The sequence below is a fragment of the Salvelinus namaycush genome, chromosome 8 (assembly GCF_016432855.1).
Source record: "Salvelinus namaycush isolate Seneca chromosome 8, SaNama_1.0, whole genome shotgun sequence".
NCBI lineage: Eukaryota > Metazoa > Chordata > Actinopteri > Salmoniformes > Salmonidae > Salvelinus > Salvelinus namaycush.
The window spans coordinates 40,396,863-40,421,987 of NC_052314.1; the positions used below are offsets into that span (position 1 = coordinate 40,396,863).

The 25,125-nt window shown below is 43.2% G+C and overlaps 1 protein-coding gene and 1 long non-coding RNA gene across 3 annotated transcripts in view; one reads left to right on the plus strand and one right to left on the minus strand.

Moving 5' to 3' along the window:
* The first annotated feature begins 5,890 nt into the window (after positions 1-5,890).
* pik3r3b (phosphoinositide-3-kinase, regulatory subunit 3b (gamma)) overlaps positions 5,891-25,125 on the plus strand; it is a 37,260-nt gene continuing 18,025 nt past the window's right edge. Inside the window, exon 1 of one of the 2 annotated variants that reach the window (XM_038999718.1) lies at positions 5,891-6,339. In XM_038999718.1, coding sequence (XP_038855646.1) covers positions 6,228-6,339 — 112 coding nt within the window. In that variant the 5' untranslated portion in view covers positions 5,891-6,227. Of the gene's footprint in view, positions 6,340-18,423; positions 18,577-25,125 lie in introns of those variants that run through there. The other variant, XM_038999719.1, reaches the window with a different exon arrangement.
* Positions 7,916-9,281, minus strand: LOC120052672. Its single transcript, XR_005477395.1, has 3 exons — positions 9,021-9,281; positions 8,624-8,714; positions 7,916-8,459 (listed from the first exon to the last, which is right to left on the minus strand). It is a non-coding gene; the product is annotated as an uncharacterized LOC120052672 (long non-coding RNA).

The following is a 25,125-nucleotide window of genomic DNA, read 5'->3' on the forward strand; positions in this document are numbered from 1 at the left end:
GCTATGCCTGAGGAGGGAGGAGTAGGGTGGCAGGATCCATCTCCAGCAAACAATGGGGGTTTATTGAAGTGTGTGGGGGGGGGCAGGAGGGAGAAGGGGGAGGGTGAAAGTCCTGATTGACATATCAGACGTGAGAAAGGGTTTGTTTAGTGCTGCTGTATCAGTCGCTGCTGCTTGATCATTGTTGTGAGCTGTTGATAACTCCAGAGGAGTCGGAGGATCTCAGCACAGACAAGAAGAAAACCCCGCACACAGCTATTCTCAGGGTATGGGAGAACCCTTAAACACAGACAATACGTGCTAGCACACTCTTTCTATTACCTTCTGCCTTGTCTTGTGTCATGTTTCTCAATTGCATACGGTATAGAACTGAATTGAATACTTCAATCCACAATTTCAAATTGTATTTTCTGTCAGGGAAGGGTTACCCCAGCAGGCATTGCTGTGAAGAGAGGAGGAAGGGTTTAACGGTAGAGCTGGCCCTTTATCTGAAGAGGTCCTGCCTGCCGGACTGACTGGCTGTGATACTCCATGAGTAATGCTGAGCCATGGTGCCATGACACTGTGACAACCACAGAGGGGCGGGAGGGAGGGATAGGAAGCAGAAGGAGGAAAGGGGACTGTGTGGATAGAGAACAAATATAGACAAGGGGGAAGGGGGATTTGGATCAAGCGAAGAAGTACAAATTGAGAAATGGAGGGTAGAGGAGAGAAAGGGATAGTGATAGGAAGAGAGAAGGCTCAGCAGTTGTGCCTGCCAGCAGCTCATTACAGAGTGTCACCGGAGTATTGCATCAGTGCTACAGGGACGCTCACATTGCAGGATGACATCACCTTTTACCGGCTCGGCTCGGCTCTGCTGCGGACAGGAGCTCCAAACACACCGTCTGTCTGCCACCCCAGAGAGAGAAAAGGAGAGAGAGCGATAGAGAAAGAGGGTTTGGGGGCGGATGAGAAGGATAAAGGTGAGGAACAAGGGTGCAGACTAAAGATAGAGGGAACGAGAGAACAGGGGAGAGAGATTTGGGTTGTCGAAAGGGTGGGGGTGGAGTGTAGCGAGGGTACTGCCTTGCCCGGACTGCTTTCGCTCTCTCTCTCTCCCTGCTTGGCACTGTAACTGGCTGATGCACTAACAGAGATGGAGGGGAGAGAGGAGGGGGGTCGACTCATTCCACTCCACTGCGTTATTAACACTTTGGTGCCGGGTCTAGTTTTTAACGGAAGAGCTGCATACGCCATGCGTGCCTAACAGGAGACTCGCCGTCTGGTTCTCTGGTCTTTGCGTTTGGGCAAATACCTATTCAGCCAGTAACAGGAACTGAGGCTGGGTTTTCCGCACTGAATTAGAGCAATGCCTGGAAACTTCCAGACGGTGCAGCTAATTGGTTAGCTCGAGTTAGTGCACACATGACTCCTAGCTGGCTGGCTGGTTGCTGCAGATTTCTCCCACAGTGAGGGTCAGTTGGACAGGCAGACTAGACAGGCAGCTTTTATGACAATCAGGCTTGAATCTGTTAGGTCTGAAGTGCATCAAAGAATCAAAAGATACCACAATGTTTTCTTTAACCTCTTTAACCTTCTTTAACCACTAAAAGTGTAAGCCGTCTACAGCCCGTAAGAACACATTGAATAACACATTCTTAAATGTAAAAAAAAAAATCATAAGGAATAAGGTTTTGAAGTGTCTTCCCTACATCTAGAATATATAAGAAAGCTCATTTCGTTTTTTTGGTACATATATTTAACCCCTTATTTTTGTTGGCACAAAACTACCACCATACTTCCATTCATTTGTATGGGTTACCTTCAGATGAGTCCCATGACACTTGTGGGTGTCGTAGAGCAAAACAGAGAACATTGTGTTCATTAGAGTCACCACTTTCCACATTGGGGTCATATTAGTTTATAGGCCAAAACGTCCAGATGCTACAGACCGTTTTCGTAAGATGACCAATTTGTGGGATGTCTTATGGTCTGAGACGCAGCCCATGCAAAAAAAACAGATATCTCTATCTTAAACAAACGGATTTTGATTGGGATTTTTTTTTAATTATGTTGCTTAGATTGACACACGGGTGCGTCAATAGACTCTTAGGGATCCTTTGAAATATCATATTCTAGGTCATAAACATTACGACTTCCTCTATTCTTAATCAGAATCCGCTTGGACTGTATTTGAACCCACTGTCCCATATTGTAGGTCTGAAAGATTCTGCAGGGGGGTTCATGGCCTTTGCTGAGACAGATATCTGACGAGACAGACTCAACATGCATGATGATGTCAGAGTCAGATTGACACTCATGTTTTAGTTTGTTCATACGCTTCTGTGGTTCTCCAGAGAGGACATTATATACACATAGTGTATATATAGTGTTTTATGTCCAATAGAGTGATGTGGATCCATACGGAGAGTGCTTCTTCACCATATACACTGACTGTATTAAACATTAGGAACACCTGCTCTATCCATGACACAGACTGACCAAGGTGAATCCAGGTGATAGCTAGGATCCCTTATTGATGTCACCTGTTAAATCCAATTCAATCAGTGCAGATGAAGGGGAAGAGACAGGTTAAAGAAGGATTTTTAAGCCTTGAGACAATTGAGACATGGATTGTGTATGTCTGCCATTCAGAGGGTGAATTGGCAAGACAACATATTTAAGTGCCTTTGAACAGGGTATGGTACTAGGTGCCAGGCGCACCGGTTTGAGTGTGCCAAGAACTGCAACACTGCTGGGTTTTTCACACTCAACAGTTTCCTGTGTGTATCAAGAGTGGTCCACCACCCAAAGGACATCTAGCCAACTTGACACAACTGGGGGAATCATTGGAGTCAACGTGGGCCAGCATCCCTGTGGAACACTTTCGACACCTTGTAGTGTCTAAGCCCCGACGAATTGGGGCTGTTCTAAGGGCAAAAGGGAGTGGAGGGAAGAGAAACGGGGAGTGGGGTAACAACTCAAAATTAGGAAGGTGTTCCTAATGTTTTGTACACTCAGTGTACATACAGGGAGGATGGCCCTCTCCACATGTTCCCTGCAGCTAGCAGCCCATGGACGCTGTTGCTGCTGCTGCTCTGACATACGGTACACACAAATGGGCCGTACAGGCATACACGCACATACACACACGCAAACACACACCATTAGGTAACCCTGAATCCTGTATGGCTTATGTAACTATTTTATATAATATTGTATATTACTGCAGAGGGAGACAGAAACAGAGAGAGAGAGAGAGAGAGGGAGAGAATCTAATGATGTCTGTAAAAAAATAAAGAGATAATCATCAAACCCCTACAGTGGAGGGAAAGGGAACAGGAAGCACAATCATTCCTGCCTTTGGATTTGGACACTGTAATATTATCACAACTTTCAGACATAATATATGCATGACCGCCACAGCGTCTTATGCAACAGTTCCCTTTCTGTGTGTGCTCTGGCTCCCCTACTCTATAAAGGTCTATGTTTAGCGCGGGACTATGGAACAGCCTATTCGTGTCCACAGTTAAATTGCACTTTCCACTCTACTTATTACAGTTGCAGACAAAATATGAAAGCGCTAAGGGCAATGGATAATCAGCACAGAAATAGCACCGTCAGAAAATGTGTCATGTGGCAAGCAGACTGCGGTCACATCAGTGTGCAGTGAAAACGCTTCCCCCCCTCCATCTCCATTCATGGAGCGGTTTCCAAATCCTCAAGGCAATCATGTACCTTTCAAACTTCAACAACCCAATTTAAAAGTCTGCCCTTTTTTTGTACATTTTTGGGGGGATTTGGCATTGGTTAGCTTGGCTTTGCACTGCAGCCAGGCAGATTAGAATCTCTCTCACGGCTTCTTATGCCTGCCCCATGGCTTTGAGCCGCACAAATGCGCAATCTACTGTGTTTTATCACAACGCACATACACTGTACACACACACTCGCACCGAGCAGTGGAATCACTGTTGACGACATACGCTGGGGACTTTGACAGGCAGAGCTACTGTACCTAACTGGAGTTTGTCTTTCTGTAACACTGATCTGTTGCAGCACATGCACACTGAGACAGGGGCCATGAAACCATGCGTAAAAATCAGGGCTGAAAATCTGCTAACACACACACACACACACACACACACACACACACACACACACACACACACACACACACAGATAGAAAAAGTTTCTAAATGTGATTTGGTCCCATAGGCACCCAGTTCATCTCTGTCAGTCTGGACCTCCCTTTTTTGGCATTTTAGCTTTTATTGTACAAAACCGGAAAAACAGATACATTTATTTAAATGATTACGTTAAAAGGTTAGAAGAGTTCCAGTCTTGCGTAGATGTTGTATTTCAGACACAGCTGCTGTGCAACCACTGATATGTCAAGACGAGATTGAAACGTGTTTACTGAACTCTTTAGTCCTAAAGAAGGCCTACGTTTTAAATTGTTGATTAAAACATACCTTTATTTAAGACCTTTTGGAATAACTCTCTTATTAGATGCTGCATCATCACATTACAGCGCTTCACTAGGCGCTGCTGCGTTTCTATGGCTACAGAAGTAACAAAACCAACACCTGAGTCCCAGAGGTCATCTGTGGTTACACACACACACACACACACACACACACACACACACACACACACACACACACACACACACACACACACACACACACCACCTGTGTAGCAGATGCTTGAGAGAAACCAGAATCACAGGATGGCAAATACACATCCCTGACTGACACTCCTAACAAATGATCTCAGAAAAATTTGGTGTGGAAGGGAGGAGGTGAAGGAGGGGTAGTTTACACACACACACACACACACACACACACACACACACACACACACACACACACACACACACACACACACACATTTATTCATACTGCTGCTGATGATTATTATAAATACAGTATGCAAATGCCGGCGTGATGCCTCTCCCGTCTATTATTCATGAGATTCAGAGGGACCCCGTCCTGATGCATAGATAAAACACAGCAGATTAGACTCTATCTCCTGTGGATTACCATGCAGGGGAGAGGCAGTTCCTGTGTCATTGTTACCCTTTCACCTGTCCAGCCTGGCCTTTTGTGGCACCACCCCACCACAGATAGAGACAGTGTCAATTAAAACACTTTGACACACTTGACACAGAGGGGCTGTGTGTCCGGCATGAGCCATCTGGGGTGTGGAGCTGGGGGAATTCCCCCTCACACACACACAAACACATGCCACTCTGCCCCCCCCCCCCCCCCCCCCCCCCCCCCATGTTATAACATATGTATAACATAGTGTGTGTTTTGTGTCTTGGCCATGAGTTGTGGTCGTGCTCAGAAAACAATTACTAGACATTTTACTGTCACTTTTCTCTTCTTTTGTGGTCTGCATCCATTTGTCCCTTTTATAGTAACTGTTTGGTCCAATCAGCAATTCACTTCCCGCATCCCTGACATTGTTCATTGGCCAGGAAGGTACACAAGGTTGCAAAAAATGTAAACTCATAACTCCAGCAACAGAGTTGAAGTAAAGTCATTTCCTATTGGTTCCCAACACTGGAGTCTGCGTACTGCCTAGTTCTTAGCCTCTGGAAAGTAGATGGGAACATACCAATGTGTTTGTGTGAAAGGGGGCCAGTAAAATGATGCCACTAGATACTTGAAAATTACTAACATTATATATAAACCAGTGAAGAGAAAAATATGTCCATATACATATACAATCGTCCGTATGTTATAACAATGTTGTCTGTGAATATAGCGCAGAGAAAGCGCAAACCCATTTTCGATGCGTCATTATTAGAAACGGCTGTCACCCATATGTCCGCTTGAGGTGGTATCGCCGAGATGATGTGAACGGTTCCCTAGGCGCCGTCAGTGTTCTTAAAATGAAGACTACTGCTCAGTCCCTGAAGAACGGACTGGATTGTAGAGCTGGTATCTACTTTCAGCTCTGTAGGACTGTTAGATCATTTTATAGGCCTTTGGAACAGTGAAGTTGTATGTCTGAGCAGGGAAGCCTGGTGCTTTTAGAGAAGATTTCGTCGTATTTATTGTCTGAAGCAGGCATTCAGATCAGCAGAGACTGTTTTATTTGAGCTGTCCTATATACAGTACATAGCAGTATCAAATCAGTCAAGTGTTGTATACGTTTTGTCGTTGTTCACCTGCGATCCTTTTTTTTTATATCCATTTGGAGAAGGACAAGTGTCATTCGCAAGTGAAGTAAAGACAATGTACAATACAGTTTGGACTACGGAAAAAGAAGACAATGATTGGAGGGACGTGATGATGCCATATTCCACAGAATTAATATTTTACATTGAAATGGACCAACCACCTCCAGGTAGGCTACTAAAACTATTGGATAGTCATTGTGTGGTAGAGTAATGTATCATATTCGTAGATGCGGGGACATTTGTCATGTGGATTGAATGGTGAAAACTTTGAGAAGAACGCGTTGCCTGAAAAACCTGCCTGTCTAGATCGCGAGCCTATTCATGTGGGTAACTTCGTTGTTGTTTCATTTTGCAGTAGTTATTACATATGGGCAAGTAGTGCACAAGCATCCAGAAATGTGCGTTATAGTTTTCTACTCCATTCGCTGTAACATCGCTACATTGTCAACGTCCAGTCGTTTTGCTACTGTTGCAAGTGCAACGGGGATGACGATCCTTTAGCATCTATTTTAAAAGAAATAATGTATCAGATGCGTTGTTTAGTTTGTAACAATTTTGTAAAAAAATAAATTACGAGTATATCGGAGTGACATCACATGAACAGCAGATTGATACAGGCTACTGTGTATCCTGCAATAATCCCTTCCGTTTTAATAAACATTTCACGCGCATATGGACATTATTCATTGAATCAATGAACTTTATTTGTCGCTATGATACAAATGGATTAACTCAGTATAGTTATTTAGTCGGCTGCTTATACCTTCGTTTTTCTTTAGTCATTCATTCATTCATTTAGCACGAAGGCCATCACTTTTGTCAGTTTGCTTTGTTCGTTTATAACAGTCTATTCAATATTTATTCATGTCGTTCATACCTAAACTCTACTTTACCGTGTTTTACCATCAATATAATATCCTGGTTTTCCAAAATAGTTCAAGGTGTTCAGTCCAGTGAAGCATAGGTTGTGGGGGAGGGGAAAGAGATCTGAAAAGATTGCGTTACAAGTCAACGAAGTAAAAAACCTCTGTTTAATCTATATCAACGTTGCTCCAGGCGCAGATGCCATGCATAATATCTGCGCATGATTCTGACCGACTGTCATGTAGATGTTTAAATGTATTTTAGTCATTTCTTGGTATTTTGTGCAAGTGTCATTCGACTCACATCCCCCTTCCCCCTCTTCTTGAATTAATACCGCAGATGTAGGACGCTCAGCGGATGGAGCAGGAGATGCTGTTGAATTGCACTGAATATCATTTGCCGGTAGCTTTTTCTCCCCCCTGTCCCATGCCCTTGATAGAACGATTTTAGAATATTGGCACCTTCTGAAGTGGACTGTTACAGTATCCCGTTCTGCGTGTACAGCAACCCTCTCCATTGTCATCCGGGGCAAGTGGGATGATATCGCTTTAGAAAAAGGGGCTTTATGTCGGTGGTGGAGTGAATGGGGGGGGGGGGGGGGGGGGGGCAATTCTCCTATAGCCTATGTGTAGCCCATTTCCATTTATATGTGCTGTCAATGCAATGGCTCTGCGATTCACAAGGGTTTCACGCATTCACTATGAGGTCATACATAGGCTGGGAACCGATAGAGAGACAGTTTTAAGATGGCATTTAGATATATAGACTCGAGCTGACTATAGTCCAGCTTCACTTCTGCAATGCAACTCAACTATAGGCCTACTCTAAAAGACATAGCCTACAGTATAGGCTACAAAGCTACTGTCAAATTAACTAACAAGTGAGTCAGTACCCAGTGGGCAAAATCTGGTTTAAAAGGCATCAGTTTTTTAAAAAGTATTTTTACTAACCAGAATATGATGTATTCTTCTGACCAACATAAGACCAGTCGGTCATAATTGTGACCACTATATTATGAGCTTTATTATGTACTGATCGTAGTTAAGACCTCATCATAACCTGGTAATGACCACCTGACTACAGCTTATTACCTACTGGAAAAAGTATTGCAGAGGAAAAAGTTGTATATTCAAAACATTGTTCATTACATTTATATTTGTTTCCATAGCCACCAGTTAAGATTGAAATCTGCAGCATATTCTTACATTGAACGTTTTTAGCACATCTGCATACAGTGATTGTTTCATAATCCAAGACATTACATGCATAGAAAGACTGGGACAGAGTATATAAAGGCCCATTTTAAAAATTTGTATTAATGATTAATTAGTGGTGTAATGGGGAAGATCCTCATCAACGACTGAGCACAGAAGTCGATCTGGTGCGTAGTGGCCCTCTTGAAGAGTGGTGTGATGGGTCAGCTCTGCAGTGAAAAGAATCAGCGCATTACAACATTAACAATCTGAGATTTTAAAAGAACCACATTCCTGAAGAAACTGTGTGGTCCTAGTTGAAAAAGTTTGTGGCAGTTATAGCTTAGATGTCTTTAAAAAAAATAAAAAAAGAGCAACTTGCTCATATACATACTTTGCGTCCTCATCCACCCCGACGTCAACGGGCATATTTAAGAACTTCAACCCCTTGAGTTTCCTGGCTTTTCATTGCACTTAACTGTAAGCTTAAAAAGAGAAGAAAATAAATTAATGATTGGCATAATGTGGGCATGCAGGACACGACAGAACAGTAACGCACAGTAAGATATATTTAACAGTCAGAATCTACAAAAAAATGTCTCATTGTCTATGCCAAATGTCTCAACTGCTCACATTTACTTACCAATTACAATGGAGCACACGAGTGGTAGCAAAGGCATGTTTTCTCCTCTGTCCCTTCATATTGAAGTGGGACATTAACTAAATCTCAAACATTTTTAAGAAAGAGGATATCAAAAATTTGACTAGTTGGACAATTTTTTTTTACTCACCTCTAAATGTTAAAGTTTTGCTTAATCCTAATGCATGTTGTAATATTCAAACAACATTTTATAAACACACCACTCCATAATCCTGAGGACGTTGTCCCAGACAGAAGTTCCCAAAATTGAGGACAGCTTGGCAGTCTTCAAAAAAGAAAGGCAAATGCAAAAATTGAGGAATGTATAGAGAGACAATAAAATATGATGTTTTTCTAAAGTTATGTTTGTATGTCATATCATTCCTGCAACAAACATTGTTAGAAATTGGAGTAATTGGAAAATCTCTTTCCTTTCCTTCTTTAGCTGGGATGTGGCAGAATTGATCACTGGTAACGAAGTAGGTGGCCAAGGACTGCTGTAGAGGCCGTGCATCAGGTTATTGACATGTTTCAGGAACTGTAAAGACAGAGACAAATCAATATGAACCAGTATGATCAGTAACCTAGCTACTACAGAAGGCCTTAAGGTCTTCAGTAAGTTAGACTTAGCCTAGCAAGTACATTGACTATGTTGCCCCTCAGCATTCTGGCAGTCAGGCAGACAGACGGGGAGGGAGAGAGAGATACAGCAAAACGTAGGCTATTTACAGGCTGGATAACTACTGTACTCCTTCCCTTTGTTCCCTCTTCCATCCTTCCATCCAATCTAGAAGATTCCTACAAAAAAGAGAATCAAGAATTGAAAAAGACAGTTGAGGTGTAACGTTAGAATGGGTGTTGAGGGGTATATGCAAAATGTATCGTATTGTCAAATACAAAATACACAAAAATACATGGATCCCTGATGAATCAAGAAACATGTTGACATGACAATGTTTTCTAAAGTTGTGATCATCTCTCGCTCTCTCTTACACAAACACACATTTGCTGTCATTAACTAAACAGATATCAAAATGTAAACTTTAGCTAGCTAGCTACGACAGGTAAAAAATGAAAACTTACCATGTCCACGGAGGATTAGCCACAGCGCTAACGTTAGCCAGCTAACAAAACTTTAGTTGATGTTTTTCTCCCCAACAAACCGCTGCATTACTTACAAAAGTTAAACATGAATGCAGGAGAACAGGGACTACCAATTAGTGGTCAAATCTTTTTGATTTTTTTTGTGTACATTTTGAGAAACTGTCTTTGTTTTCCAGCTGTGTTGTTGTGTAGCCTACCGGGCATGTGACGGCTCGAGCAAGCAGGTTGCTTGCGCACAGAGATTTATTTCTGCACGCGAGGCACAGATTCCAATCCAAGTTTTAGTTGGAACTGAACTGATATGCCTACCTCCTTATTTAGCTACTGAAATTAAAAGTAAATTAGTGCACTATTATGGTATACCCCTTTCCTGCAGTCAAATGACCAAATCGCCCTCTAGTGGCCTCATGGGTTGAATTGTATTAATATTTTTCATAATTTCATAATTCTTTTTTTAAATTTTTTATGCTGAAAATCTGGTGTTTCTATGTCAAACAGTTTTGTTACATTTCAGTCTTCTGGGATGTATATAAACTGTATTATTGGTATGCAAATTCAAAATTGAGGACATTTAAACTCTATATCTGACATGTTACAGGTGTCTTCTTTTTTTAAGCCCATAACCATGTGTGTAAGGTGTATACTTTTGTTTCAAAGTAGATTTGTTTTAAGACTACCAAGAAACACTCTGTGTGACCCTGAGTTAGCCCATTGGAGTAAAAAGTTAATTGCTTAAAACAATTAGGGGAAAATATAATTGTAATATTTTCAGGGTTAAATTCAGGTACAATAATTTGATTAACTATTGATGGAATTAAATGGGATAAAAAATAGGGTTTTGTAAATCCTGGTGGATTGCAGTAGAATATTGAACTAAAAGACATACAGTGGCAAGAAAAAGTATGTGAACCCTTTGGAAATATCTGGATTTCTGCATAAATTGGTCTAGGTCACAGCAATAGACAAGCACAGTCTGCTTAAACTAATAACACATAAACAATTAGACATTTTCATGTCTTTATTGAACACACCGTGTAAACATTCAAAGTGCAGGAAAAATATGTGAACCCTTGGATTTATTAACTGGTTCACCCTTTTTGGCAGCAATAACCTCAACCAAACGTTTTCTGTAGTTGCGGATCAGACCTGCACAACGGTCAGGAGGAATTTTGGACCATTCCCATTTACAAAACTGTTTCAGTTCAGCAATATTCTTGGAATGTCTGGTGTGAACTGCTCTCTTGAGGTCTTGCCACAGCATTTCAATTGAGTTGAGGTCAGGACTCTGACTGGGCCACTCCAGAAGGCGTATTGTCTTCTGTTGGCTATTCTGTTGTTAATTTACTTCTGTGTTTTGGGTCGTTGTCCTGTTGCATCACCCAACTTCTGTTGAGCTTCAATTGGCGGACAGATAGCCTAACATTCTCCTGCAAAATGTCTTGATAAACTTGGGAATTCATTTCCTGTCGATGATAGCAAGCTGTCCAGGCCCTGAGGCAGCTAAGCAGCCCCAAACCATGATGCTCCCTCCACCATACATGACAGTTGGGATGAGGTTTTGATGTTGATGTGCTGTGCCTTTTTTTCGCCACACATAGTGTTGTGTGTTCCTTCCCAAACAACTCAACTGTAGTTTCATCTGTCCACAGAATATTTTGCCAGTAGCGCTGTGGAACATCCAGGTGCACTTTTGCAAACGTCAGACGTGCAGCAATGTTTTTTTTTTGGACAGCAGTCACTTCTTCTGTGGTGTCCTCCCATGAACACCATTCTTGTTTAGTGTTTTACATATCGTAGACTCGTCAACAGAGATTTCTGTAAGTCTTTAGCTGACACTCTAGGATTCTTCTTAACCTCGTTGAGTAGTCTGCGCTGTGCTCTTGCAGTCATCTTTGCAGGGCGGCCACTCCTAATGAGAGTAGCAACAGTGCTGAACTTTCTCGATTTAAAGACAATTTGTCTTACCGTGGACTGATGGACATCAAGGCTTTTAGAGATACTTTTGTAACCCTTTCCAGCTTTATGCAAGTCAACAATTCTTAATCTTAGGTCTTCTGAGATCTCTTTTGTTGGAGGCATGGTTCCCATCAGGCAATGCTTCTTGTGAATAGCAAACTCACATTTTGTGAGTGTTTTTTATAGGGCAAGGCAGCTCTAACCAAACAACCATCTCCAATTTCGTCTCATTGATTGGACTCCAGGTTAGCTGACTACTGACTCAAATTAGCTATTGGAGAAGTTGTTAGTCTAGGGGTTCACATACTTTTTCCAACCTACACTGTGAATGTGTAAATGATGTATTCAATATAGAGAAGAGAAACACAATCATTTGTGTGTTATTAGTTTAAGCACACTGTGTTTGCTTATTGTTGATGAAGATCAGATCAAATATGGTGACCAATTTATGCAGAAATCCAGGTCATTCCAAAGGGTTCACATACTTTTTCTTGACACAGTAGGCCTAAGTGTTATTTGTTACATTCTGAAAACAAATGTTCTTAGTCATAATAGAACAGCAAAATAGCATTCAGTGGAACAGAAGAAAATGGCCTGCTCAATAAACAGTGCAATTACACAGACAAAAGATTAACATTTGACGCCAACACACACAGAATGCTACCAGATATCATTAAGTAATAAAACATTATTTCATTGCACTGCAGTTTAACCTCATTTTAACGACAGTGACTCTTTGTAAGTATATCCTGTATTATTGTGTATGTTTATCTTACATGCTGGTAGCCTGGAACAAATGTTATGGAAGTGAATGTGCACTTTACAACTTTGCAACTACGAAAAACATTCCCGTAGTCTGTAGTAAAAATCCAAAGCATTTATAGCATCTGAGATTCTCTAAATTAGGGACCATCTCTGATAGCTATAAGACCACAGAGACTATCACAAATTTTTGCGTGGTAATGACGTATGACCTGAGGATAAGCTGAAATGGACTTGACCCGAGTACCATTAGGCGGAGCCCGTAGTATAATATGATTCTGACGGACTTGGGAAGAGCTCGGCCTGCATGAAGCCGTCCGAGTCCGAGTCCATGCCCAGAGTCTCAAACGGAATAGGCCTGAGCCCAGCATGTTGACTGGGTACAGTATGTCATGGGACCTTAACCCGCTTTGGTGCGCTCTGCCAGCTGTGCTAAGTTGAATCATGCAAACCCTGCTGAAAAAAATAACATTACTCCAATTGTAATGCTTGTAATGGTTCTAGTGTCTTATATCCAATTGGTGTATGGCTCGTTAACACTATGTACATGTTTATATAGACTGAGTAGAATTTAGATAACTGTTCAGTAGTTCAATCAGATTTCAACCAAAATAAGATGTATTTTTCAAGATGTAAAAAATACGTAATACGGGTTGGAAATGAAAACCCTCCAAATACGGGTAGATTTTGTCATTGGCGGGTAGGAATGTATATTTTCACAAGCCACGTTGTCGGGTGGTGACACAGAGCATTTAGGGATAATAATAAAAAAAAATCCTAAACCCACATTTTGGATTTATTGGTTGGTCGAATTTACAAGAAAATCGACTAAAGTGGAACTTTGTCCTCGTGTTTCTTGGCCAGTTACATCGTTTTGTAAACATGCTCGGTTGTTTTTCAATGATGTTAGTTTAAGTTTGCTGCAACTGTCTGCTGTTAGGAAGACATCTCAGTCAAGATTTTTTTCCCATCACAACCAAGCGAGTGCCTAAATTACCACGGTAACGGCCCGTCCCTTAAAGGGCTAGCTGACATTTTTTGTCTCCCTTAATGTATGCACTTGATCGAGCATGGATTGCTACCAAAAACTTTTATTCATGAACTTTTAGTCATTGTTCTCCTAGATTTATTTGTGTGTTTCTGCATTTCTACTTAGGAGCACATCATGTACTCCTTGTAAAAAATGTCAGCATAGAGCCCTGAACTATAATAATAAATAGGCCAAATCACTCAGCATTTTGGAGCAGGATAGGCACTTTGTTGATGTTCAGTTGCGAAACTATTTATCTGTTTTTATTATTGTATCTAAATGATTTATTTTAACATACATTGGTTAAAGACACAGGTCACTAATTAAATGAATCAATATACTCCAATACTTCTTACTACGATTACATTTCTTGTTTTTGAAACATTAAAAAGCATACTTTTATTTTTTTGTTGCTGTAATTTTTTTGGGTTAGTTATAAAGAAAACAAAATTGGACTGGTAAAAAAATGTGAGTGGCTGGTAGATTTAAAAAAATCTACCACAGTGGCTGGTGGACCAAAAAGTTAATTTCCCACCCTGGACATCATGAAAAAGACGTTTTCATCTAGTTGTGATCTGGTTATATGACGTTCCAACCAGAAAAAAAGGTCTTTGTCATGTTGTATGCACACTGGGTAGGCTCTTCAATGTATGTTCAAATCTATGAAAAGATAACAGTAATACTACCGTGCATGTATAATGGGGATAGTTACGCTGTGCATCTTCTGCATGTCAACCCAGATGTATGAGCCAGTTGGCAAACAGCCAGAATGTCACACTAATCACGTTGCCAGATCTGTTTCAAAACAACAATGTCTAAACGTGACCCTGGTGTTGGAAACATAATCACCATCTCCTGCTGTGATTAATCTGTCAATGGTTGACGTTTGTGTTTTATGTGTGTTGGTGTTGCTGCAGAGTGGTAACAACCAACATCAGTCGTAGTATATGATCACCTATGTTAGCAAGCTTGTTCCATTGAGCCAGGGAGTGTCAGTGGAGCCATTGAATGAAACAACCAGTAGCCTTGTATAAACAGTAGGTTTCAAAAGGGAAAGATGCACTGCGTGGTGTGTTTGGCTTCTATGTAACGTCTCCTGGGCTATCGGAAAGGACCCTGGCTGCGTCACCGCAGGCAGGCGGCAGGCGTATAGAGTGGCGTATAGCGGCGGTGTGTCTAGGGGAGGTGGAAGAAAATAGCCCCGCTCTTCTTCTCCACTCCTCCTCTCCTCTCTCCAGGGGGTATGAGCTCACCGGTGTGTGATCAGACCGCATATTAATCTTGTCTTCCACTCAGTGCCAGCTCACAGCTCGGCTCGGCCCCTACAGAACACATACGCAATGTTTTTGGTTGCCTGTCCGGGCTTTTCTCTCTTCTTATGCACTCCTGTTTTTAGATGTTATTTCGGCGTGGGGTTGACTTTGTGGGATCCTAGGGGTCTAAACCCTGGGCCCAGCAGAGAAAGAGAAATAGAGAGATGGCAAGAGAGACACCGGGGGTGGAGATAGAGAGAGAGACAGAGAAGGGATGAGCGTTGTGCAGATGTTCATTAATATATTTCTTACAGTGGAATTGAAATGTGAGAGGCTCTGTGACAGTTAGGATGTAACGCCGGGGGCCAGCTCCGTCTGTGTGTGTGTGTCTTTGTGTCCGTTGCCGTGGGTGATTAGCACAGGTGGAGTGCTGCCCCAGGGGAGGGCTGACCTCGGTTCCCAACGGCAACACGACTACTCCCCTCCCATTGTGTGTGTGTGTGTGTGTGTGTGTGTGTGTGTGTGTGTGTGTGTGTGTGTGTGTGTGTGTGTGTGTGTGTGTGTGTGTGTGTGTGTGTGTGTGTAAGGTGCAGTGATGGGGTGTGGGTTTGCAGGGTAGCACTAGAATTGGGTAGCTTCTTCATTGGATGGAAAATCACCAGTACATTTCTGTCCCCTGCTGCTAGAATGATGCTATATGGGGCAATGACATAAGTCACTGACAGTAGTGAGGCACGACAGACAGACAGACAGACTGGGTTGGTTGTGTTGATTCTTCCTCTGCACATTAAAAACACACTTTCTCTTCCGCAAGAAGTACTATTATCTTACTCTTTATTCTCTGTCTCTCTCTTTGGCCATGTCTAACTTGACAGTTCATGCAGCTTTAGTATTCTGATCCTAGATTTATGATCATGGAATTCCGAACGTGTCATGCATCAGCACCTACTTTTAAATGTAGATAGTGTCAACAGTGTTTTTGATCTCCCCTTTCCCGCACTGTATTCAATTGCCAGTATGCATTCTACAAACGGTGGAATAGGCTAAATATAATAATAACAACACAACAACTGATGGCGGTAGCTAACTACTGTAGCTAACTAGCCAGCTAACTTCTGTAGCTAGCCAGCAAGCTAACTTCTGTAGCTAGCCAGCAAGCTAACTTCTGTAGCTAGCCAGCAAGCTAGCAAGCGACGTTAAAGGGATTGCAAACGGGTTAGCATAACTCTAGCCCCCCCCCCCCAAAAAAAAATTATTCGAAATACTAGCTAGCTGGCTAACATTTATGAGGCCAGCAAACACGTTCCTCACACGCTAGGAACGTATTTCCTCCAATGTTATAATGAAAAGGTGCCTCTCGGACCCAAAACGCACATTTTCTGGAGACTTGTGGGAGGAGTACTGATGGCGTCTGCCACTGTATGCGCTTTCGGTCGCCTGGTTGCTTTCAGAAATCGGCACCCAATGCGTCCCCGACCACATCCTGAAGTGATCAGCCAGATCTGAACACAATGTAGGCACAACCTTTCTCTCTCATTCTGTCTGTCGTGGAGAGATGAAGCAGAGCTAAGGATTCATAATGTGTCTAAGCATACAAGGCAACTTGCCCTCTCTTCCCAATCCCCCCTCTCTTTTTCTCTCTCTCTTTCTGCCTTCTATTCTATTCTGAGATTCATGTTGGACACATGTTAGGCTGGGAAGAGCCCCAGAACACACACATCTGTTAAGTATAAACATTTTTCTCCCATCTCTCTCTCTCTCTCTCCCTCTCAAATCTCTTTCTTTCACTCTATTCTCCTTCTGTTTCTCTGACTCTGTTTCGCTCTCCCTTTCTCTCCTCACATGTATAAATAGTGCTAGAGTTCGAAGTGTTCAGCTTGGTCAGGCCTGACTTGTGGAAACTGGGCTGAGAGCAGAATAAGCCTGTCTTTTCCCATTCAGACACAGCTTTGGCCACAGTGTGTGTGTGTGTGTGTGTGTGTGTGTGTGTGTGTGTGTGTGTGTGTGTGTGTGTGTGTGTGTGTGTGTGTGTGTGTGTGTGTGTGTGTGTGTGTGTGTGTGTGTGTGTGTGTGTGTCTTAAAATATGAAATTGGGATCCTTAACTTTAGGAAAAATCCCAAACCGATCACAAAACATTATTTTCCGCGTTTTGGCCTAACAGGATGACAGGCTATAAAGGTCTGTGGAAAGTTGTGTGATTGAAATAAAACAAGAGAGGAAGAGGGGAACTTTAGGTGAATTTGCATGCAAGACAGATTACCAAGATGCGCACCATGTTTTTTTTCTGCCTGCGCTCTCCTCTCTCTCCCCCTCGGACTGGCTCGCCTGGGGGAGCATTCATTACACCGGTTATGATGCAAAACGTTTGTTAAACGGAAGCAAATGGAATGAAACGGGGAGGGACCTACCTGAATTTGTCCAATAGAAACGATCCGTTTCGCAACTGTTTGGGACTAATGATTACACCCCTGCTCTTTCTCTTCGTTAACGATGTTAGTGGGTTCAGTCTTCGGTCTGTTGCGTGTAGAATATCCTAGCCTATTCACTGATGGTAGGTCCTGCTTTTTTAAAGTTCCCGAGACATTGCAAGCCAAGAAATTGCGAGATGCTGCATTCCATTGCGAGATACAGGCCTAGAAAACAGTTCTGACTGTCTGCCTGGTGGCCGACCTGCCTGTACTGTGCCTCTTCCCTCTCTCTCCGTCCCTCGCTAGCTCGCTATGAAAGATGTGTTTCCAAAAATACTGAATCTTAGGAGTCGATTCCTGGCAGAATCGAATCTTAGCCCTCGCTTCGGTGACGGTAGTCAACGTGCAAAGAGTCGAGGAATCAATTACTTTGGAATCAACTCTCGACCACTACGTCATCGTCGTTAACTGTTGCAAAAAGGAAGGAAGGCAAGCGAAGGAAGGAAGGAAGGCAAGCGACAGCAGCAAAGTCCTGTATGGAAATACTTTGCGAGGTGTAATTGAGGTTCAGTAATAGTAGTACAGGTGCAATGCTTAACCATCTGAAAGGGAACATTTTATGCATCTTTCTTATAGTTTTAATGGAAAAAAAGAGCTGTTTAAACTTTTTTTTAAATGGTCCATTTGTCACATCCCGTGTTTGTGTGTGTAAGAGTGTGTGTCTGGTTTAGTGAGGCTTTACACGCTCTGTGTGCTCTTTCTCTTCCTGACCCTCTCTCATTCTCCCTGACCCTCTCTCTCTTTCTCTCTTTCTCTTCCTCAACATGTCCCTGACATAATTTATATACTCTGAGGGTGTAACTCTCTCTCTCTCTCTCTATGTCTCTCTTGCTCTCTCTTTCTCTCTCTGCTGCTCCCCCCCCCCCCCCCCCCCCCCCTCTCTCAGGGTCCACCCCTACCCCCCTGCTGTGCTCTGATTGGCTGAGCCAGGTCTCCATTCAGAGATTAGCTAGCTGTCTGATTTTAGGATCAGGGCTTGTTTCGCAGCGCCAGTCTGACAGAGGAGGAAAGAGAGATAGAACAGAGAGAGAGAGAGAGGAGAGGGACTGAAGGACAGACACACAGAGAAAGGGAAAGGAACAGACAGCTGACAGGACTAATGCAGCTCACACAGACCCCACCAGAGGAAGACAGTAAGACCCAGCACCAGCTTTCTTTCTTTTTTTTTCTCCTTTCTTTCTTTCTTTCTTTTTTTCTTTCTTTCTTTTTTTCTCTCAGTCCTCCTCCCCTTTCTTTCTTTTCTTGTCAGTTGGCCCGTGTCCCTTTTGTGCGTTTGTGCTTCCGTCTGTGGCTGTGTGTATGTGGGTCCATGTGTGTGTGTGTGAAGCAAAGTGCCGACTGCGACTGGACAGGACTGGAATGAGGGCTTATGTATGTGTGACAGGATTGAGGGGCCCGGGGGTAGGCTGGTTGGCTGGCAGGCTGGCTGTGTGGACTGAGTCTGCAGGACTACATGTGTTGAACAGCTTAAAAGACAGACTGATGTATACACTGTGTGTGTGTGTTCATTCCTGAGGGTCTTTGTCCCTCTGTGGGAGGTGTGTGTGTGTGTGTGTGTGTGTGTGTGTGTGTGTGTGTGTGTGTGTGTGTGTGTGTGTGTGTGTGTGTGTGTGTGTGTGTGTGTGTGTGTGTGTGTGTGTGTGTGTGTGTGTGTGTGTGTGTGTGTGTGTGTGTGTGTGTGTGTGTGTGTGTGTGTGTCTGCTCCGCTTACACTCTCTGGGGCTTACACCCTCCCCAAAAAATAAATAATGAAGTTTGTATTGGATTGTACTTTGTTCTGCTACTTTTATTCAATTTTCTATTCTGTAACTTTGCACTTTTGCACACTGGTTCAAATGTTTGTTTATTTTACTTTTTTACTTGTCAATTATGATTTGACTTATTTATGGTTTTACTTAAAGTCCTCAGACGGTCATCTACATCTCACTGAGGTGTGTGTGTGTGTGTGTGTGTGTGTGTGTGTGTGTGTGTGTGTGTGTGTGTGTGTGTGTGTGTGTGTGTGTGTGTGTGTGTGTGTGTGTGTGTGTGTGTGTGTGTGTGTGTGTGTGTGGTGCGTGTGTGAAGGGTTGCTGTGGGGCGGCAGTGTTCATACCACTCTGCTGGCGCCCGACACTCTGGTTATTAACATGCTCCTGCTTCTGGACCAAACAGCTGCCACACACACACACACACACACACACACACACACACACACACACACACTTGTGCCTGAGGCTGACCCTGTGTCCTATGCAAGCTGCATAATGTGCTCTTTGGAACTGGCTCTGATCGAGCTGTTGTGTGTGTCATAGAGGGGGGCTCGACTGAGGGTGAAGGGTGCAGGACAGATCTTTCAGCCAGTCGGATGTTAAATGAATCTGTTAATGATAAAGTGGGGATGAATACACACACACACACACACACAGACAGGTCCAGGAAGGGGAGGGGGCTGGAGGTTGCTAGCTAGCCAGGGCTTTCATTTTCACTTGGCCCCAATTCTGCTCTCTTCCTCCTGTGGCTTCCTGGCTCTTTCCCCTGTGTGCTGTGAGAGAGAGAGAGAGAGAGAGAGAGAGAGAGAGAGAGAGTGAGAGTGAGAGTGAGAGAGAGAGAGAGAGAGAGAGAGAGAGAGAGAGAGAGAGAGAGAGAGAGAGAGAGAGAACGCAGTGTGTGTGCACCTGCAAGGAGAGGGTGGAGGGAGGAGAGGAGGACAGGAGAGGAAAGAAAGGAGGAGGAGGGGAGGAGAGTTAGGCAGGCAGGTCCGCCCCTGGCTCTCTCTCACTGGTGGAGATGGCTCACCCCACAGGGAAGAGGAGAGGAGCTCTGTCTCCTGGGCTGCCTGGCTGGCTCACCGTGTGCGTGTGTGTGTGGCGTGTGTGTGTGTGTGGCGCATGGCTGGGTAGGTTACTTTCCAAATGTAATCTGTTACAGTTACTAGTTACCTGTCCACAATTGTAATCAGTAACATTTATTTCCCAAACTCAGTAATGTAATCGGATTACTTACAGTTACTTTTAGATTAGTGCAGGTTAGTGTTTTTCGTCATGAATCTTGTTCTGGAGGCAGCTGTGCAGAGTGGTAACTAGCTAGCACAGCCACAAAGTCATAAAATCTGATTTTAAACTTAACCCTAACCTTAACCACACTGCTAACCCTAATGCCTTACCGTATTCTTAAATTAAGACCAAAAAGCTCATTTTTGTTTTCATACATTTTTACAATATAGCTAATTTTGACTTGAGCTGGCCCATCTGGCGTAAATCACTCAGTTCTGCCTCAAGGACAAGACTCATCATCCCAATAAACGTCAATCTGCTTAAGAGGCATTAGAAGAAGACAAAAATGAATATTACCAATTGAATGACATCTATTGCAGGATGAATCAATGTTAGAGTTTAGATAACTGGCCATAAATGGATGTTGCATTTGCTTTATGGGTTGGTTATGTAGGCTTCTTCTAACCCATTGCTTTCTACTACATATAATAATACGATTAGGCTACCTCTTTACATTTAAAAAAAACTGTGATTTCCAGTCATTCCAATTAATTTAAGACTTGAAAATATAGATTAGCTAAATGTTTTTTACCTGCCCGTAACCAACAAACGAAGGACTAATTACCCTACTCTGTTGTTTATGATTTTGTTGTCATGGAGGACCGATTGGGCTCACTGCTTTGAGTTGGGGGGAAAAATGCTTTGAGCACTACCAAAAAGAGATTTTTGCATGTGACAAATATGTGCCGTATGCTGCGTTTGCTATAGGCCTACTATTTCTGTTGTTGACACTGATGCCTCAATCATTTGCGCAAGTTTGGACATTTTTGTTGTTATTGCACAAATTCGATTGAGCAATAAAAGCCCCACTCGCGGTCTTCTTAAATGAAACTCGTTGACTGTATGGAGGAAGGGAGGAACTCTCTCAAACTTTTACGCCATAGGCTGGGATCCGCACTGTGCAGCTGTTGCAAGAGCGCATTTTATAAGCTTACTGGCTGTCTACTGGGGGCATATTCATTACATTTTGCAACAGAATGGCCGTTTCTTAAACTGAAGCAAACTGAACGAAACGAGGTGGGTCCTACCTGAATTTGTCCAATAGAAACTTTCGATTTGCTCTGTTTTGGTTCTTAAACGGTAAACGTTTTCCCTAATGAATACACCCTGGTCACGAAACCAATGATTGATAGGCAGTGTAAGCTTCTTTAAAATACACATATACATTTGTGAACAGCCATCCACAACAACCACAACCCGTAAGGCGCAAATAGCTAAACGAGAGAGCAGCAGTGTGATTCACATCAAAGTGATTTCTGTATCGCCCATAGGCTACGCCGCTGCTGTTGTGCGGCAGGTAGCCTCGTGGTTAAGGGTATTGGGCTCGTAACTGGAAAGTAGCTGGTTCAAATCCCCGAGCGGACTAGCTGAAAATGCTGTCTATGTGCCCTTGAACAAGGCTTATTTCTGTAAGTTGCTCTGGATAAGAGCCTCCGCAAAGTAGAAAAAAAGTGTTGTCTGTAGAAAAGCTGTAAAAACAAAGTACATTTTTTGTCCTCCAAACATTTAAACAAAAAAACAAACTAAAAAAGAGCCTCTGCTAAATGACTCAAATGAAAATGTAAAATGTCCTTACCTCCAAGCGTTTATTCAAGTTGAATCATTTTTGGATGCCGACAACAGTCGCACCATTGGAAGACATAGCTTGGACTATAGCCTACAAAAGCCTATTCCTGCTCTTCTCCCGCAATCCATCAAATGCATTTGGTGTGTCATCATAGTGGTCTTTGATTTGTGGTCAGACTCCCTCAGGCGGAACAAACAAAAAATGAAGCCTTTTTTATGCTGATTTGAATGTCAAATCATTTTTGGCGCAAACATCCTTTCTGCATTTTTAAGTAATCATTTTACTGCTAACGTAATTACATGTAATCCATTACTCACCAACCCTGCGTGTGTGCGCATGTATGTATGTGTGTGTGTGTGCGTGCCCCCGTGGACCAACTGCCAACCCAACTGAAGGAACTGGTTTTCATTAGTGTCCCAGACACAGTTTTATATTCCCCCAGCTCTGTACTGCTGGAGAGAAGTACATATTGTACTCAGTCTGCTCCAACTGTAACCTCTTTTACTAAGAGCTATTTCCTATGCTGTATGTCTGTCACATCTTCTAATTCCCTTTATTGACACCCCTCATGCATAGTTAATTCAGTAGTGATACCCTCAGTACATGTGGCTCTCTGTAACTGTTACTGTAGAGCATGGGGGACAGACAGTGAGTGATGTGACTATCATGGGGGACATTGAGAAATGGTTATGTCAATAAATGTGTCCGGGATGACTCTGGGGGATTGGGTGTCTGTCTCTGACTGGCCTGGTTGCCTGGTTGGACTACCCCCTAGTAGTGTAGTTATGAGATTACTCTGACTGCCTGTCATGATGTCACCTCGTGTCTTCTCTCCCTGGTGTGTGTGGGTTCCCAGAGCAGCCCTCAATGCTCTAGAGAGGGACAGAACATTCTAGAGGCCCGCCAGAGAGCCAGTGGAGGCCCCTGAATGAAAGATGAAACACACGCGTGTGCTCGCGCACACACACACACACACACACACACACACACACACACACACACACACACACACACACACACACACACACACACACACTGCTCTTTGTTGTGTGTGCTCTCTGAAAGGGCACTCTCAAAAGTCAGTGACTATCTTGACTAAAGCGTGTATACACATATACTCGCGTGTGTCTGTGTCTATGTCTATGTGTGTGGTTGTGGGTGCTGAGTAGGGTGTCTGGGTCAGGGGCAGGTTAGTTATGCTTGGCTTGGGGTTTTCATATGAACACTGTAGCCGCTGTTGGGCTAGAGGAGGCAAAGGGAGGGGGGGGTGAGGGTTATTTTCCCCCGAAAGCTAGCAAAGTTATTACACTTTTTTCTCTGCTGCACCTGGCATGTGGCATGTCTCGTCCCTACCTTCTACTACCTATCTCACCCCTCCCTGACCCTTAAGGTCCCTCTACTAGCAGCCTAGACCTGTCTGTCGTATGTATGTATGTATGTACAGTGGGGCAAAAAAGTATTTAGTCAGCCACCAATTGTGCAAGTTCTCCCACTTAAAAAGATGAGAGAGGCCTGTAATTTTCATCATAGGTACACTTCAACTATGACAGACAAAATGAGGGGAAAAAATCCAGAAAATCACATTGTAGGATTTTTAATGAATTTATTTGCAAATTATGGTGGAAAATAAGTATTTGGTCACCTACAAACAAGCAAGATTTCTGGCTCTCACAGACCTGTAACTTCTTCTTTAAGAGGCTCCTCTGTCCTCCACTCGTTACCTGTATTAATGGCACCTGTTTGAACTTGTTATCAGTATAAAAGACACTTGTCCACAACCTCAAACAGTCACACTCCAAACTCCACTATGGCCAAGACCAAAGAGCTGTCAAAGGACACCAGAAACAAAATTGTAGACCTGCACCAGGCTGGGAAGACTGAATCTGCAATAGGTAAGCAGCTTGGTTTGAAGAAATCAACTGTGGGAGCAATTATTAGGAAATGGAAGACATACAAGACCACTGATAATCTCCCTCGATCTGGGGCTCCACGCAAGATCTCACCCCGTGGGGTCAAAATGATCACAAGAACGGTGAGCAAAAATCCCAGAACCACACGGGAGGACCTAGTGAATGACCTGCAGAGAGCTGGGAACAAAGTAACAAAGCCTACCATCAGTAACACACTACGCCGCCAGGGACTCAAATCCTGCAGTGCCAGACGTGTCCCCCTGTTTAAGCCAGTACATGTCCAGGCCCGTCTGAAGTTTGCTAGAGCGCATTTGGATGATCCAGAAGAAGATTGGGAGAATGTCATATGGTCAGATGAAACCAAAATAGAACTTTTTGGTAAAAACTCAACTCGTCGTGTTTGGAGGACAAAGAATGCTGAGTTGCATCCAAAGAACACCATACCTACTGTGAAGCATGGGGGTGGAAACATCATGCTTTGGGGCTGTTTTTCTGCAAAGGGACCAGGACGACTGATCCGTGTAAAGGACAGAATGAATGGGGCCATGTATCGTGAGATTTTGCGTGAAAACCTTCCATCAGCAAGGGCAAGATTGAAGATGAAACGTGGCTGGGTCTTTCAGCATGACAATGATCCCAAACACACCGCCCGGGCAACAAAGGAGTGGCTTCGTAAGAAGCATTTCAAGGTCCTGGAGTGGCCTAGCCAGTCTCCAGATCTCAACCCCATAGAAAATCTTTGGAGGGAGTTGAAAGTCCGTGTTGCCCAGCAACAGCCCCAAAACATCACTGCTCTAGAGGAGATCTACATGGAGGAATGGGCCAAAATACCAGCAACAGTGTGTGAAAACCTTGTGAAGACTTACAGAAAATGTTTGACCTCTGTCATTGCCAACAAAGGGTATATAACAAAGTATTGAGAAACTTTTGTTATTGACCAAATACTTATTTTCCACCATAATTTGCAAATAAATTCATAAAAAATCCTACAATGTGATTTTCTGATTTTTTTTCCCTCATTTTGTCTGTCATAGTTGAAGTGTACCTATGATGAAAATTACAGGCCTCTCTCATCTTTTTAAGTGGGAGAACTTGCACAATTGGTGGCTGACTAAATACTTTTTTTGCCCCACTGTATGTACACCTCTCTCTACTGTTAGCTGGGGTGAGTGG